Raw genomic sequence first — 15,734 nt, forward strand, 5'->3', positions numbered from 1 at the left:
ACAGCAACAGAATCAAGTGGTAAAAAATATTGCCCTACATCAGGCTATAGGTACAGGATCATATTTCTGATTGCTTCTGTGTGTAAAGGAAACCTTCTGCAAGCAGAAAAATAGCACAGCAAGGAGTGGATTAGAATATTTTAGCCCGGCATGCTGTTTCCTGCCCGCCCCCCAAAAAAAATTATTTGCAGGGAGTTTTTCCACAACAAGGGATTGTTAAGAAATGGCACCCTCTTCCCCTTGCAGTCTGGTACAGTCCACTCTGCCATGCCAGGATTGTGCCATCTCATTTTGCAGTATGTGTAGACCAGCCCTAAAAAGCACAAGCAATTCCTGCATCTGCAGTCCCTGCATCTTGTAGTGATAGTGGTCGTACCTCCCTTAGCCTGATGGCAGACTAGCTTTGCATTTCTGCATGCCATTAACAACCTTTCCAGCTTATGCAAAATGTGGGATGATACATACCTTAAGATAACTTTAGCTCCCCAGTTATCCTCCCATTGACTCCTGATGCTAAGCCAGGTAGTGTAAACCTTGTGTTTCTCTTATCCCCTCCCCACTCCCTTTTATTTCCCATCCTTCAGCTTTCTGATGGGTGCATCCTGTGGAGGGGGCAACATGAAGGTGGATGATGCAGCCTACGAAAGCATGGGCCTTCGTCCACGGCATGCGTATTCCATATTGGACGTCCGAGATGTGCAAGGGTGCAGGTAAAAATGGCCAAGAAAAGATTGCTGGCTCTTGGCTAATTAGGTAGGCTGCTTGTTTGGTTTAAAGCAAGTGGCAGGAACCTTTGTTCTTCCGGATGTTGCTTAACTAAAACTCGTATCAGCCTCAGAAAGCATGGCCAGTGTCCAGGAATGATGGGAGTTGTAGTTCAGCAACATCTGGAGGACCAAAGGTTCACCACATCTGATTTAAAATGTTGACTCATGGATTGTTGTTCACTTCAACTATCTGCCCACATAACATCACTGTAAGGCTGTATGGAGATACACTAAGGAAAGATGCAGGTATGAGAACTAAAGAATATTGCAGATCTATTTCCCAGAAAAGAACCGGGAGTTTAATGTAGGGTAAAGATACTACAACTTCCCCAAGATACTGCATCATTGTTTGTTGATGAATTCTGCAATTTTGATTTTATCCCACTGGAGCCAATTCATGACTCTTGCAAAGACCAAAACATTTTCTCAGTAAAAATAGCATGGCAAAGCAGAGTGCTTAGGGTGTGTTGAGATTGGTACTTTGGTGCTCCTACCTAGCTCTTTGCCTGCCTCCCCAGGGTGAAATCATTTTGAGAGGTAGGCAAAGAGGTGAAAGGGCCTCAGAATTTCCAGATTGCAAAGTGTGTTTTCTTGCTCAGTCTTGGCAACTGTAATGAGACATAACACGGTCTGCTGGACCTTTGTGTCTGGCCATCTGAGAGTGAGAGAGATGAGCATGGGCAGGAAATGATTTAAGGAATCGTTGGAGATTGGGGTTAAAATTGGTTCTGGGTTTATAAAGTTCAAAACAGACCACTTCCCTGGGCTCATCAAGCCTTGGGGAATGAGCACCTCTCCCAATATGTGCTCATCCCACCTTCTGTCTCCAGGAGGAAGCTCTGCCCCAGGAGCCACCATCCATCTATGCCTGACATACTGACTAGACCTCAAAGCAGGGACAGGTTCTTTTTTCACTCCTCTGCTGACCTGTGTGTGTTTGTGTGTCAGTTAAAAGGTTGTTTTTTTACATCACGAATTAATCAAACAGAAGCCCAAAGCTGTGTTGGGTGATCTCTCTTCTTCCCGAAAGGATGGTGTCAAAGCCCACCCTTTGTTATTTTCAGGAAATGTAATCTAACTAGGTTTGCAAACTTAGTTGGTTGATTTGTTAGATTCATCCATTTAAAAATTCTGGGTTGGTTGAGCAGGTTCTCAATTAATTGGGCAGGCAAAAAACAAATTAGAAGTTCTTATTATAAATGCAGATGACATTTGTATTTGTTTTAAAGCGAGAATGCCTTTTCTAGGATGATGCCTCTTTCAGCACATGTATGCATAATCTAAAGAAGTCCACTACTATAATGTATGAAGTCCATATAAACTATGAAGTCCACTACTATAATGTAATATAAAGTCCACTAGATATAATGGTTTGACACACATTCAGATTCGATTGATTGATCATTGATTCATCAACTGTAACTAAAATAATTAACTCATTCTAAAATATTTTAGTCTGGTTCCACCCTTCATAAAAACCGTTTATATCCCTGCATACTTTAAGCAATTTAACTTCCTGATTTATCTGATTCTGTTGTTCTGGAAGAAATGTCTCTTTTGTGGCTATTGACGAATGTTGCTCTGTTGTAAGCCCTCTTTAGGTTTTGTTTTTTTAAGAGCAGGCAGAGTAGAACTTCATAACTTGAATAAAGAAGCTTAAGTTCATTTCTGTCTTGCTGCTTCTTTCAGGCTCCTGCGACTCCGTAACCCCTGGGGCCGCTTCTCCTGGAACGGTAGCTGGTCTGACGAATGGCCCCACTGGCCGGCACACTTGCGGCATGAGCTGATGCCCCACGGGAGCAGTGAAGGGGTCTTCTGGATGGAGTACAGTGACTTCATCAGGTACTGCCAAAATTGCACAGACTGTCCTGTGTCTCTGGGTCCTTTCTCTGCTGCCTTTAGAAGCTTGGATTTGGCTGGAATGTGACCTCCTTGTTCTGATGCAGATCTAAGGCACAGACACATGTACTGCTGACTTACCATGCTTTACTGTGTACAGGCAGAGTACTCATTCACTCCCACTTTGCTCCTTCCCTGGTGTGAATGGGACAAACCAACCTGTTCCTTCTGAACCAGGGTTTGTGGTTTGCTTCTCCCTAACAAGTCAGGATGGCCAGCCAGTTTTAAGCCATGGTTTATTGTTAGCTTGCTGATCATGGCTTGTTAGGGAGAAACAAGAACTGCTGCTCCTCTCCATTTAAAAAACAGCACAGCACCCAATGGTAAAATAGCATTGCTGCTCTGAATCCCCTGTCCTTCTCATGAGTTGTTAGTTTGAATTTGCTTCCAGTTCTTTGGGGGCTGTGCATTCTCCCTCTATTGTGATGGAGCTCACAGAAAACTAGAATATTTTAAAAGTGTGAGACCAGAATCAGGCACGCCAAGCCATTTAATGTGGGCCTCAAGCTCCCGGCAAAATTTACAACTATGGCGCTGAATGTGGGAACCCCTGAGTGCTTCATTGCAAGCAGGTGGAAGTACTCTGGGAACAGGAAGAATCACTCCTTCCAGTTTTCCAGAGCGCTCTCGACCTGTTAGCAGGAGTGGCATGCAAGAGAACAAAGAGGCAATTTTTGCAGTGTCAGGAAGGCCGTTGCAAAGTATGTTACTGCACATTCCTGGAAGGAGAGGAGAATCTTTCAGTTCATGCTATGATGGGAGAAAAATGCTCCCTCCATCCTCCAGCTGATTGGCACTTATTGGTTGAGGTGCTCCTCTACACTAGGAGCTTAGTCTGTGCTGGTTATGAGAGTGGCACTACCCCCTTTTGCATTCTGCCCTTGGTCCTCAGGTTAGAAAAGGTTTGCCACACTAGTGTAGAGGGAAGAGAAAGATGGACAGCAACACAGCTATCTCTTCCACAAAAAGGTGGTCCTTCTTTCGCCACCCCCAAGAAACTGTGCCATTACCAATGAAGATTTTACAGGGGTGCCTTGATTGCTGTCTAAAAGAGACTCGTCTGATCTTGGCTACAGCTGCTTCCGGGGTTGACAACTGCCTATTCCCTTGCCCAGGTATTTTGACTCAGTGGACATCTGCAAGCTCCATTCAGACTGGCATGAGGTTCGTGTGCAGGGCACCTTTCCCAACAAAGCCAGTGGACCCATTACCGTCACCTCACTGACTGTGCTGGAGCGTGCAACTTTGGAGTTCGCCCTTTTCCAGGAAGGCAGCAGGTGAGGTCGCAGATCACACTGAGAAAGATTCAAGGCTCTTGCACACTGTTTACATCACCCTAATTACTCTAGAACTGGCATTGCGTTTTGGCAATTGTCACTTGTGCATTGACCCCTCTTGTTAATCCCATCTCCAGTTCCAGCTCAACTGTGCTATTGAGCTGACACATAGCATGATGGTGGTGGCACTGCTATCCTCTCTCAACATAAAAGCCATTTCCTGCCATTCTTCCTGCTCTAACATGACTAAGGAACAGAATGAAGGTTGCAGCTATCTAGACGGGATAACTGTGGCTACACAGATAGGGGCATTATTGTTTCTCAATGGAACAGGTTTAGCCCCTGCCGTAATGATATCAGTGAAAGGCTTCTATATCAGTGAAAGGCTGCCACTTAATACTTATCAGGAAAATCTGGTCCTCAAGCCATGACACTGGCCCTCATGAAAAGGTGTGGTGTTTATATATGTATAGACATTCACTGCCTCTCTCCCCTGTGAGTCCTTACAATAGACAAGTCCTCTTCTCTCATCTATCCCTCCCTCATAGTGACAGGCATTTTTTTAGTCATTAGTTTCTGTGATTTTCAGACTCAGAAACCACTTTTAACTGCTACAAACTTCACCACAGGACCCAGTAATGGGATGTTGGGTTTTTTTAACATGCTCATCTGCCTGCTTTTTTCTCTAGGGTGGCCAGATGTGTAGCAGAAAGCAGGACCCTTGTACCTAGGAAGCATAGGAAGCTGCCTCTTACAAAGTTTACACCATTGATCCATCTAGCTTAGTGCTGTCTACACTGACTGGCAGTAGCCCTCCAGGGTTTCAGGCTGGGCTCTGTCTGTAGTTGTGCAACAGATGCAGCTTGTTGCTCAGGGTGTCATTGGAGAAGCTAGGTTTTCACCAGCTATTAAAGGAGCAGAAGGGCTACCCTCCTTTTGCCTTGGATCCTTCCCTCTCTGCAGTAGATGACCCTTGAGGTCCCTTCCAAATCTACAATTCTATGTTTCACTGAAGACAGAAACTCTAAACAAAGAAACAATGGAAATGGTGGTGAGGCCACTGCTGCAAGCCACTATTACCAAGACAGCAGTCTGGCAAGACCCATATTTTTGCCCCCAACCCCATATTGTTTGTGTTATCCTATTTGGTGAAAGAGAGTGGGGTACCGCGGGTTGTACAGTGACTTCTGACTCCACTGCACTTCACAGGAATGTAGGGAACTCCTTTACACCAGGAGTCTAGCAATTGGCCCATCCAATTCAATGTGGTCTACAGCAACTGGCTGCAGTTTCCCACAGTCTGATTCTCCAGAGATTGGACGTGGCACTTCCTGCATGCTTTCCCACTGAGCCATGACCCCTTCCCTCCTTTCCCTTCGCAGGCGCTCAGACACAGTGGACAGCCACTTGCTGGACCTTTGCATCATGGTCTTCCGAGCCACCTTCATCAATGGCAGCAAGCTCAGCCTGGGCCGCCTGATGGCACACAGCAAGCGGGCAGTCAAGAAGTTTGTCAACTGTGATGTCATGCTGGAGCCGGGCGAGTATGCTGTGGTGTGCTGTGCCTTCAACCACTGGACTACCCCAGTGACAGGCACCTCCTCAAGCCAAGGTAAGTGTTGTGTGGCAGAGTCTACTTCTGACTCCCCTCGGGCAGTGGGGCTGCCAGTTCCAGCAATAGGGTTGTCTGCTGAGAGCTTGGGGGGAGGATTAAAAAAAATGGGGGGTCACTGTTTGAAGAAAAAGCCACCTGTGTTTTCAGAACAGCTTCAAGCAACGAAGGAGCCTGTGATCCTCCAGAATTTGCTGGGACCGAAACTCCCTTCATTCTTGACCATTGGCCATCCTGGTGGGGGGACGGATGAGAGTTGGGAGTCCCATTTGGGGAAGGTTCCCTTCCCCAGCCTTAATTCTCAGTTGAAATTTGCCTTCATTGCTTAAACATTGGCTTCTTGCAGATTGCAGTCCTAACCCCAATCACTTAGGAGAAAGCCCCATTGAACTCAGTAGGACTTCCTTCTGAGTAGACAATACCAACAATGTATGTAGTGATTTGAAGCTTGTCGTCCAAGTTCTCTGAATGCCCCTGTGTGTAAGGGGCGGGGACCGATTTATTTTACACTTGGGAAGGCGGGGGCTTCTCTAGATGGCCTTTTCTGTACTTTTCTCCTTTTTACTATTGCACAGTTCTGTACTTCCTTTCAAGAATGCAAGTCTTGGCTTGTGTTGGAGACTAAGTACCAGACCTGTATTGCAATCAGGAAGGCAGTTCATGTTCCTAAGCTGGCATCTGGAAATGCTTGAGTGAGGGAAAGGCCACATGGCAGGATGGGTAGGGATTCTTGGGGGTGGGGACTCCCTTGTGGACAGGGGGCCCTGCAGCCTGATGCTGCCTCACTTGCTTATTTCGACCTCTACCAGTTTCCAGCCCTACTACTGGCAGTGCATGCCCAGCTGCTGACATCTCCAGCTACATCCTGGCCATCTACAGCTCCCGCTTGGTGATGGTGGAACAGATTGAGGCTCAGTCCACCACATTGGCAGATGCCATCATTCTTCTCACCGAGAACAAGGGCGAACGGCACGAGGTACGTGCAGGCACCAGCCCCACCCAGCTGCTTCAGAGAGTCTGTTCTTTCCTGCTTCTCACTATCAGCATATTGACTACCATCAGAGGGCAGTGAGGGATTGAGGGCTGGACAACAACTCCCAGCAACATCTAGAACAGTGTTTCCCAAACGTTTTTGGGCAACGGCACACCTGTTTACCGGAAAAAAATCTCGCGGCACACCACCATTAAAGCCCCGCCCCGTGACGTCAGCGCGCAGCGTCACGCCGGGAGGGACGCACAAAAGTGAACGTTTTTTCCCTTCCCCTTGCCGGGGTGGGAGGAGGCAGCAGAGCGAGGGACTGAGGGACGGCGGCAGCTGAGGCGGCGGCGGCTGTTGTGGTGGTGGCGGCGATAGCGGGCGGAGAAGGAGCCGTCGCCGGGAGTTGCTGCAGCTGCTGTTGCTGCTGCTGCCCGGACATGCCGGCCTCCTCCTCCTCCGCTGTCTCGCGCTCCTCCCTTTTGCGCGCGCTGCCCCGCCGCTCGGCACCACCACCGCGGAGCCGCCCCCGGCTCGACGCGGATCCTCGCCACCGCCGCCTCTCGCCGCCCGACTCGCCCGTCTCCCTCCCACGGCACACCAGCCGGTGTCTCACGGCACACTAGTGTGCCGCGGAACACCGGTTGGGAAACACTGATCTAGAAGGCTGGGAGAACACCAGGTCGGAGAAGGCTGGTATCTGTTCTGACAGGCAGCAGCTCTCCAGGGTTTGCAGCAGATGTTTTGCCCACCCCAGCTGCCTAAGAGCCTTCCTACTGGGAAAACGGTGGCCGTGATGCTTAAACATTTATGGAGCGCTTTAAAGTGTTCAAACTTGCTTCACACGCACTGTCTCAGTACTGTACATGTAAGGGCTAGGGAACCTTTTTTCAACCTGTGGGCCACATTCCTTTCTGAGCAATCTCCCAAGGGCCGCATGCCAGTGGTGGGCGGAGTCAGAGTAAATAGTGGGTGGAGCAGCAAATGCAAACTGTCCCCGGTACTCCCACACCCCTCTCTATCCTCCCTCCAGAAAAGCAAGAGGTGTTATCAGACTCCAAGGCAAAACACTTGGGGTGCAAAGCAGACTCGGTGGCTTGTTTAAGACCACCTACAGAGTCCATAGCAGATGTGAGGTTAGAGTTCCTTAATTCCTAGCTTACTAAGCTACATAAAATCCTACAGCTTTCTGCAGGCAGGTGTCCTGCTGTTAGTTGGATGGGTGGGTTTTGTATGTGGATGTTCTCTCTGGAAAGCAGCCAGGCACCTGCAGCTGTGTATGCGCTCCTGGGAACGTGCATCTTCCAAGGAGTTGGAGTGAGCATGGGCCCCGAGTGTTGGAGGTTGGGACTCTGTATTGCCATGTGGGTGGTGAGGTGGAGGCAGGCAGGATTCGCTGGTCTGGGGCCGAGACTGACTGGTTGGTTTGCTTCTGCAGGGGCGCGAGGGGATGACTTGCTACTACCTGACACATGGCTGGGCAGGTCTCATTGTGGTGGTGGAGAACCGGCACCCTAAATCCTACCTGCACGTCCAGTGCGACTGCACAGACAGCTTCAACGTTGTGTCAACACGAGGCAGCCTCAAAACGCAGGACAGTGTGCCCCCTCTGCACAGGTGAGAGGGAGTTAGCGGGGGGCTGAGAGAACTAGATTTAATTTCCCGTTGGTGTGCTTAAGTTGCAGAATTGCCACGTTGGGGGGGGGGAATGAAGCAATTTGCCACCTTGTAGAATGTAAGGAGGAGGGCCACCCTCTCTCCTCAACTGACAAGTCCAGGTGCCTTCATTGTTTTTCAACCTCCAGTTTTGAGAAGTTCAAGGGGCAGCACTGGGAGGGAGAAGTAGATCTGAAACCACTGCTAAAATGGAGACTCCACCGCATCCTGATTTGGACAGTAATTTCAATAGAAACCTCTTCCCCTTTCTGAAGCAAGGCACACCCACACCACCCATCATCTGATGGGCAATTGGAGCATGCCTTCGTCCATCTCGCCTTAAGCTCCCAATTGGTCCTTTGATGATTTATTAAATTTGTATACTGCCCTTCATCCATAGATATCAAAAACACAAAATACACAATAAATATAAGAACAAAAACAATGGATGGAGGATATCACTTGTAGGCTGGATGGGCATTGCCTCTCCCAAATGACTGTAGGCCAGATGGTGAGGCCTGGTGGGCCACATTTGACCTGTGTGCTGGAAGTTTCACACCTCTGCTCTTCACCTGGTTAAGAGATCTGTAATGTTAAGTCTGCACCGGGCCAGAATGTTGATCCCAGAGAGTGTTTGTGTATTGGAAGCCTTTGGGGAATCTGAGACCTTCCTGCATGATGAAAGGGCTACTTGGAAAGCCAGGGGGCTGTTGCCCAATTAGAATTGTATTCCTGCCATTGCTCTTGGGCCTTCCTTTGTGGCTGTATATTCGCGGGGGTGAGGATTAGCACTATTTCCCTCTCTCTTTCACTGACCTGTCTGTCTCCTTTCCTTTTGTTTTCTTCCAGGCAGGTTCTAGTGATTCTGTCCCAGCTGGAAGGCAACGCCGGTTTCTCCATCACCCACCGCCTGGCACATCGCAAAGCCACCCAGGCCTTTCTGAATGACTGGATGTCGACCAAGGGGACGCACAATCCGCTGCTGACACCCGAGGTGGCGGGGCTACATGGGCCCCGGCCGCTATGACAAATGGCCCCGCCCTCCCTGCCGCTCTTCTGCTTCTGCCTTTTTTCTGGCCCCACTTGTCTCAGGCGTTGCCCGAGCCGCCATTACTGAGCCATCGGGATTGAGAAGGATGGACAGTCAGACAGACTGGGTGTCTCAAGCCAAGCGCCTTTCCTCCCATCCCCTGGGGTCAGGCAGGGAGCTGCTCAGGTTCCCCCTCCCTTGAAATCCTCTCTCCCTCCTCTCCCCACCTGCCTCCCCACAGATGATGCACTTTATCCAGAGCTGCTGTCAAGTTAGGAGAGCAAGGGAATGTCACAGCCCTGGAGAGGGACGTGTCCCAGCCCCAGGTGCAGGCGATGCTCAGACGCTCTCAGGCGCCAGGTCCTGGGACTCTTCCCTTCCCACAGCCGCCAAAAATCCTAAGGCTGCTGCAACAATAATATACCTCTGGCCAATGTGTCTGTCTGTGTGTGTGCCTCACCCCACTGTTAAAAATGTCAGCTGGCTGCTGCAATGGGGTCGGGTGGGGTCTGGGATGAGGGGTATGTAGGCCCATCCTGTCTCTGTCTCTCTCACGTCTGGAATTGTCATTGGCAGATGTAGGGGTGATGACTTGTAAGATGGACTTCCATCTCCCTTCCAGCACTGGGTTGGCTAGGTGGTGAAGTTTTGTTTTGTTTTTTGTTTTGCAGACTGGGTTGCCGGAGGGGTACAAAAAAATGGCAGAGCCATTGTGCTGTTAACTGCAAACTAGCTAAATCTGTGTTAAACTACTCCCCTAGCGTGAGCACCATTTTTCTGCAGGACGAGTGGCAGGCTAGACTCAACGTGCAAGCTGTCTTGCAACACGTATGGTGGGAGTGCTGGCTATGAAAATGTTATTCTTACTGTTTTGTATTTTTCTGCAAGATTGATTTAAGCACGAGCCGTGGAACCTGCTGCCAAATTTATGTGATGTTTGGGATAAGAGTCTCTGCCTGCCTTCTTTGCTTCTCTTCCTGCCCCCGTGCCCCTCGGAAAGACTGGCACCACAGTCTTGTGTGGAGGAGCAAGTGTAGTAACAAAGCCTAGAGAAGCACATTTTTCCAAGCAGGCTTCAAGCCATTTGACCCACCCACATGGGTATTGCAGGAGATGTTGCCCCTGGGGCTTAAGTTTTGCATCATGGCATTTTTGATCTGTACAGGGGCTTGTCTGTATATATATATATTGCTGGGGACACTTGGTGTGGGGAGGAGTGGGGCTTGGGGACATGGGTGTAGGCTGCAAGGAAGTGATTGGGAGTCTGCAAGGGAGGCACACAGCTGCCTGGGTGTTTGAGAAGGGCTTGGAAGTTCATTCACACTTGTGGTCCCTGCAGCTCACATGATACAGAGGAGCAGGGTTGCTCCCAATTTCCCTTCCTGGCAGTCTGCAGTCCAAAGGAAGAATAGCCAGGGGTCAGCAGCTGTGGTGGAGGAGAGCAAGGAACCCTTTACCGACTGACCTCCCCTTGTGCCTTCTGGCGCTTCCAATTTGGCACTGATTTGAAAGCTACCCGAAAACCTTTCATGTACAGCTCGGTCAATTTAGCACTTTTGGTCTCCACCAGTTCTGCTTTGCAGTCAGATGCTTAGCCTCCAGAAAAGTGAGTTTAGAAATGCACCAGTGGGAATTTCTGCACTCCTTCCCCACCCAAGGAGAATAGCCTTATGCTGGGAAGGAATCTGGAGTATGTTGTGCCTCTGGACCCTCCGTAAGGGAGAGGTTGGTCTCTGCCATCACCCTTAAAGAAGATTCTGGATGGATCGCCAGTGGTACACGTGCTCACCACCACTCACTTGGGACAGATGCATAGTTGAGGTTGACAGGACATGGCTTTTGCCCTTCAGGGGACCCAGTGTGGGGCTGAGCTTGATGGAGATCTGTGGAGTTGGGTCTCGGGAACAGGGTATCAGGGACAGGGTTTCTAGCCCACCTTGTGGGCTCAGGCACAGGGTAGCAGGGATGGTGTCTTCCTGCCAACTTCATTGGTTCGGGCACAGGGTGGGAGGAGGGCGTCCCGGAAAGCTGTGGGGGCTCATCACCAGCAGTGTCTTCCCCAATGTGTTGCTCTATAAAATGAGTCCAATCCCTCCATTAGGAAAGGGCCTTTCTGCCGGTACAAGCAGTCAGTCAAGAGCCTAGTTCATTTGTACTCCCGCCCACCCCTGTCTGCACATGTTGACGTGTGGAGCACTGTGAGGGTGAGTGGGAAAGTGGGAGGCTGGGACAGGATTTGGGACATCAAAATGCCCACCTGGGAACATTGTGGATAATGTACTCTGGGCTGAGGCTGCTCCCAGTCATTCCTTTCACTTCCATATTCAGGGAGAAATACGATAACATGCCCGTTGTTGTCAGCCCCAACACCACTGGCCTCTCCTGCTCTTGGGCTCGTTGCAGCTTCAAGCGAAAAAAGTAGGGAACATGAATGACACTCCACCACCATTGACTGCTCAAAGGTGGAACGTTGCCATGTATGGGGCACAGCCAGTGCCAGGCAAGTCAGAGAGAGAGCACAGTGATAATAACTTGGGGGACCATAAAAATGCCCCTCTGCACCGTGCCCTTGCTCTGCAAATGGCAGCTTTCAGCTGGGAAATGGAAATTAAGTTGTGTGTTGTCCTGGATGCATCTGTGGCTCTGGTTTAGAGTAGCTCCCAATCCTTGCTTGTTTGCAGGGCCCAGTCTTCCCCGCTTCCCTCAAAGACAAAGGGGTGTAGTGGTGGCGGAACCAGTGAGAGGAAGCGTGTGTTCCTCGCCTCCCCTCAAGCCATGCTTTATTTTGCCTCCCAAGAAGGGTTTCCATCTCCTCCTCCCCTTCTTGTGGCCGATCTCTAGCAGGCAGAAATCACAGCAGGTGTGAGCCTTTATCGAAGCACACAGATGCAGGGACCAGGAAACAGTTCACCAATTTCTGCCTGCTTCGTGGCTGCAGAAGATGTGGGGAGCCCTGCCATAAGAAGGTGGAAGCCCGACTTTCAAGGAGGTTATAAGATTTGCACTAATTCCTCCTACAGTGACTTTTGAGGAACATAGTTTGCTGGAGTATAGGAACCACAATGACATGGCTGTAGGGTGGGTCAGTAATGTCACATGAATCCTTTCTGGAAGCCTCTTCCTGCAGAGGGTTGAATTCCTAATCGCTAGGGCTCAGGCACTCTCCATAATCTGAATACAGTGGTACCTCGGGTTAAGAACTTAATTCATTCCGGCGGTCTGTTCTTAACCTGAAAATGTTCTTAACCTGAGGTACCACTTTAGCTAATGGGGCCTCCTGCTGCTGCCGGAGCACAATTTCTGTTCTCATCCTGAAGTAAAGTTCTTAACCGAGGTACTATTTCTGGGTTAGCGGAGTCTGTAACCTGAAGCGTCTGTAACCCAAGGTACCACTGTATATGAATTTCTACAGTTCATTGCAGTGTGCTGTGAGGAGAGAGCGATGAATGCAAGCTATTGTGTTGCAGCCCCACCCTTTTGAAGCAGCTTTCTTGTAGGGCATATCTTCACTACGGAGTTAAACTGATTTAATACCCCTTTCCTCTTTCCAGGGAGCATTGGGGAGGGATTGCTTAACAGTTGTTGGCATCTGTCTGTCTCGAGAGACGATGGAGTGCGATTTCCTTGGGATTCTTTGAAAGAAGCCATTAGGGTTTAAGCGAGTATAAAGCCAATGTGTTGGTAACGCAGATGCACCCTTGCTGTCTCAGGAGGCAGGTGTAGCTGGGCTTTTTGTACCCGGGAGCATGACCAAGCTGGTGTTGGGGAGCTCGGAAAGGCAGGGTGTGGCCAAGTTGAGGGCTAAAGTGGCATTGCAAGGACCTTTGGGGGACAGGGTAGCAGTGCCATCATTTCATTATGCCAGTACATTACCTTTCCATCCCTACTCCCCTGTGTCCTGTTCCATTTTCTCTCCACCTAATCAAGTAGCAATGAACAGAAAGTTGATTTTTCTCCCCCTTTCCTTCTCCCCCACCATCTCCACTATCAATCAGTGTTCACTCTGCGTCTCCTTCCTCCTTTCCCAGCTCAGTCATCTCAGGCCAGGGAGTGGCTAAACATGTGAGTTCCTCTGTATTTTGTTTTTACCCCTGTCCAAAATGTCTCCTTTCCTTTTTTTCTCTTTTTCAATGTTCTTCTTTTGTGTGTGTGTGTGTGTATGTGTGTGTGTGTCTTTCTGTTCACTCTCTTCGAGCTGTGAATAGTTTTTAACCATGTAAATATTGTCCAGCTCTTAAGAAAACATAGGATATTTTATCAATTGTAAATCAAATCTGTAATCAGTCCCTGTATAATACGAATTATCCCATGGGTGGTTTTCAAACTCAGGTTCCAAAGGACCAAATAAAAAAATTTTGTTTTTTAATTGTCTGTCTTGCTTGGTATGATAGCAGCATTGGAGGGGAGGATGTGGTGTCCTTCACATCTGCCCCTGAACATAATTCATGAACTGACGAATACTTGGCATTGGGTGCTGTTCTTATTCTGTTCCCCAGACTCTTTCTGGGCAGGGAAGGGAGATAGAAGGTTGTTGCAGTCCACCAGGTCATGGAAACATAGGAATATAGGAAGCTCTCTTACATCACACCAAACCATAGGTCCTGTTGTTACAGGGACGCGGGTGGTGCTATGGTCCAAACCATTGAGCCCTTGGGCTTACCAATTGGAAGGTTGGCAGTTCAAATCCCCACAACAGGGTGAGCTCCCATTGCTCTGTCCCAGCTCCTGCCAACCTAGCAATTCAAAAGCACACCAGTGCAAGTAGATAAATAGGTAGTGCTGTGGCGGGAAGGTAAATGGCATTTCCGTGCACTCTGGTTTCCATCACGGTGTCCCACTGCATCAGAAGCAGTTTAGTCATGCTGGCCATATGACCCAGAAAGCTGTCTGTGGACAAACGCTGGCTCCCTCGGCCTGAAAGCGAGATGAGCACCACAACCTCATAGTCGCCTTTGACTGGACTTAACCGTCCAGGGGTCTCCAGACAAGGGTCTCCTAGTCCTACAAGTAGTTATGAGAGATTACATCTAGGACTTCCTGCATTAATGTTGTCCATGTAGATCTCAACTAATAGAAGGATGGGGACAAAAGTAGAATGAGTTGGCTTTGCCTGTTGTTGATTAGATCTGGCTCCATCTACTCCTGGCCTCCCCTTCTCCCGCCCTACCCATCTCACTGGGCATCTGTCACCACTGGCTGCGGCCCTCTCCCAAGGACTTTTGACATGACCAAGAACTGGAAACGTCCCACTGCCTTTTGATTTGCTTGACTTTTAGGTATGTGCTCGCTCCATTTCAACCCTGCTCTTTACTAAGGCAAGTAGCAGTTAAAATGAGGCTCAAAATGAGAGTCTTGTGGCAACTTAAAGACTAACATATCCATTATGGTGTAAGCTTTTCTGGATTTAAATCCACTTCATCAGATGTATGAAGTGTAATCAGTCCATAGCTGGCAAACACACATACACACACACACAGGTGTCATGTGTGTGTGTGTAAAGAATGAAATGGAATGCAAAAAGATAAAAAAAACCTAACAATTACTTTAGATAGCAGCATAGTCCAAAGAAATACATATTTTATTGAAAAGGGTGTGCATGTAAACTGCCTAGAGGTTCTATTTACAATCTAGCAGTATATAAATTTTGTTAAATAACTACTTGAACAATATAAGCACAGTGACAATCAGCAACAGCAAACATTAATAGCACCAATGTTGCTAGGTTGGTTAATTAAATGGGAAAGAAAACTAATGCTGTATCACAATTCAAACCACATCTCGCTTTACTGGCTGAGGGAGCCGGCATACAGCTTTCAGGTCATGTGGCCAGCATGACTAAGCCGCTTCTGGCGAACCAGAGCAGCGCACAGAAATGCTGTTTACCTTCCCGCCGGAGCAATGCCTATTTATCTACTTGCACTTTGACATGCTTTCAAACTGCTAGGTTGGCAGGAGCAGGGACTGAGCAACAGGAGCTCACCCCGTCGTGGGGATTCAAACTGCCAACCTTCTGATCTGCAAGCCCTAGGCTCTGGTTTAACCCAGAACGCCACCTGCGTTGGTGTCCCTTAATTTGCTTTGAGACTGACGTGTCCTATCAGCAGCTGGCATGAAACAGTTAACCCAACCCAGTCCATTGAGGAACATGATATAGCACTTGAATGAATTATACAGAAACGGGAATTCAACAACTTTGGGGTGGCTACGAAGAGTGCTTTTGTGCCTGTTTTGCTCTTTCCAACTTGGCACATAGGTTTGGTACAGTTACAAAGGTGCTGACTATTCTGTTGATCTTAAAGGTCGTGATAGAAAGGCAGACCTTGAAAGTGTGTAGAGGTCCAACTATTGTGAATAAAGATGCATAAAGTGGGACACAAGGTTGAAGATTTTTGCAAAATTGAAGAGGCCAGGAGTTACAACTGCACCTGCCCACAGTAACACATTTTTTAAAAATTTTTTTGAGATGTGGACATGCAAATAGATAGATCAACAGAAGGTGGCAGTATTAGCCAAAAGA

General features: G+C 48.7%; 1 protein-coding gene across 3 annotated transcripts in view; it reads left to right on the forward strand.

Annotated features, from left to right (window-relative positions):
* CAPN15 (calpain 15) overlaps positions 1-9,653 on the forward strand; it is a 90,246-nt gene extending 80,593 nt beyond the window's left edge. For all 3 annotated transcript variants that reach the window (XM_082199060.1, XM_082199062.1, XM_082199061.1), the window contains 7 exons: positions 585-710; positions 2,457-2,609; positions 3,782-3,943; positions 5,326-5,555; positions 6,365-6,531; positions 7,970-8,148; positions 9,037-9,653. In XM_082199060.1, coding sequence (XP_082055186.1) covers positions 585-710; positions 2,457-2,609; positions 3,782-3,943; positions 5,326-5,555; positions 6,365-6,531; positions 7,970-8,148; positions 9,037-9,214 — 1,195 coding nt within the window. In that variant the 3' untranslated portion in view covers positions 9,215-9,653. The remainder of the gene's footprint in view (positions 1-584; positions 711-2,456; positions 2,610-3,781; positions 3,944-5,325; positions 5,556-6,364; positions 6,532-7,969; positions 8,149-9,036) is intronic.
* Positions 9,654-15,734: the final 6,081 nt, after the last annotated feature.

This window comes from Podarcis vaucheri (assembly GCF_965113315.1).
Source record: "Podarcis vaucheri genome assembly, chromosome: 14".
NCBI classification, from domain to species: Eukaryota; Metazoa; Chordata; class Lepidosauria; order Squamata; family Lacertidae; genus Podarcis; species Podarcis vaucheri.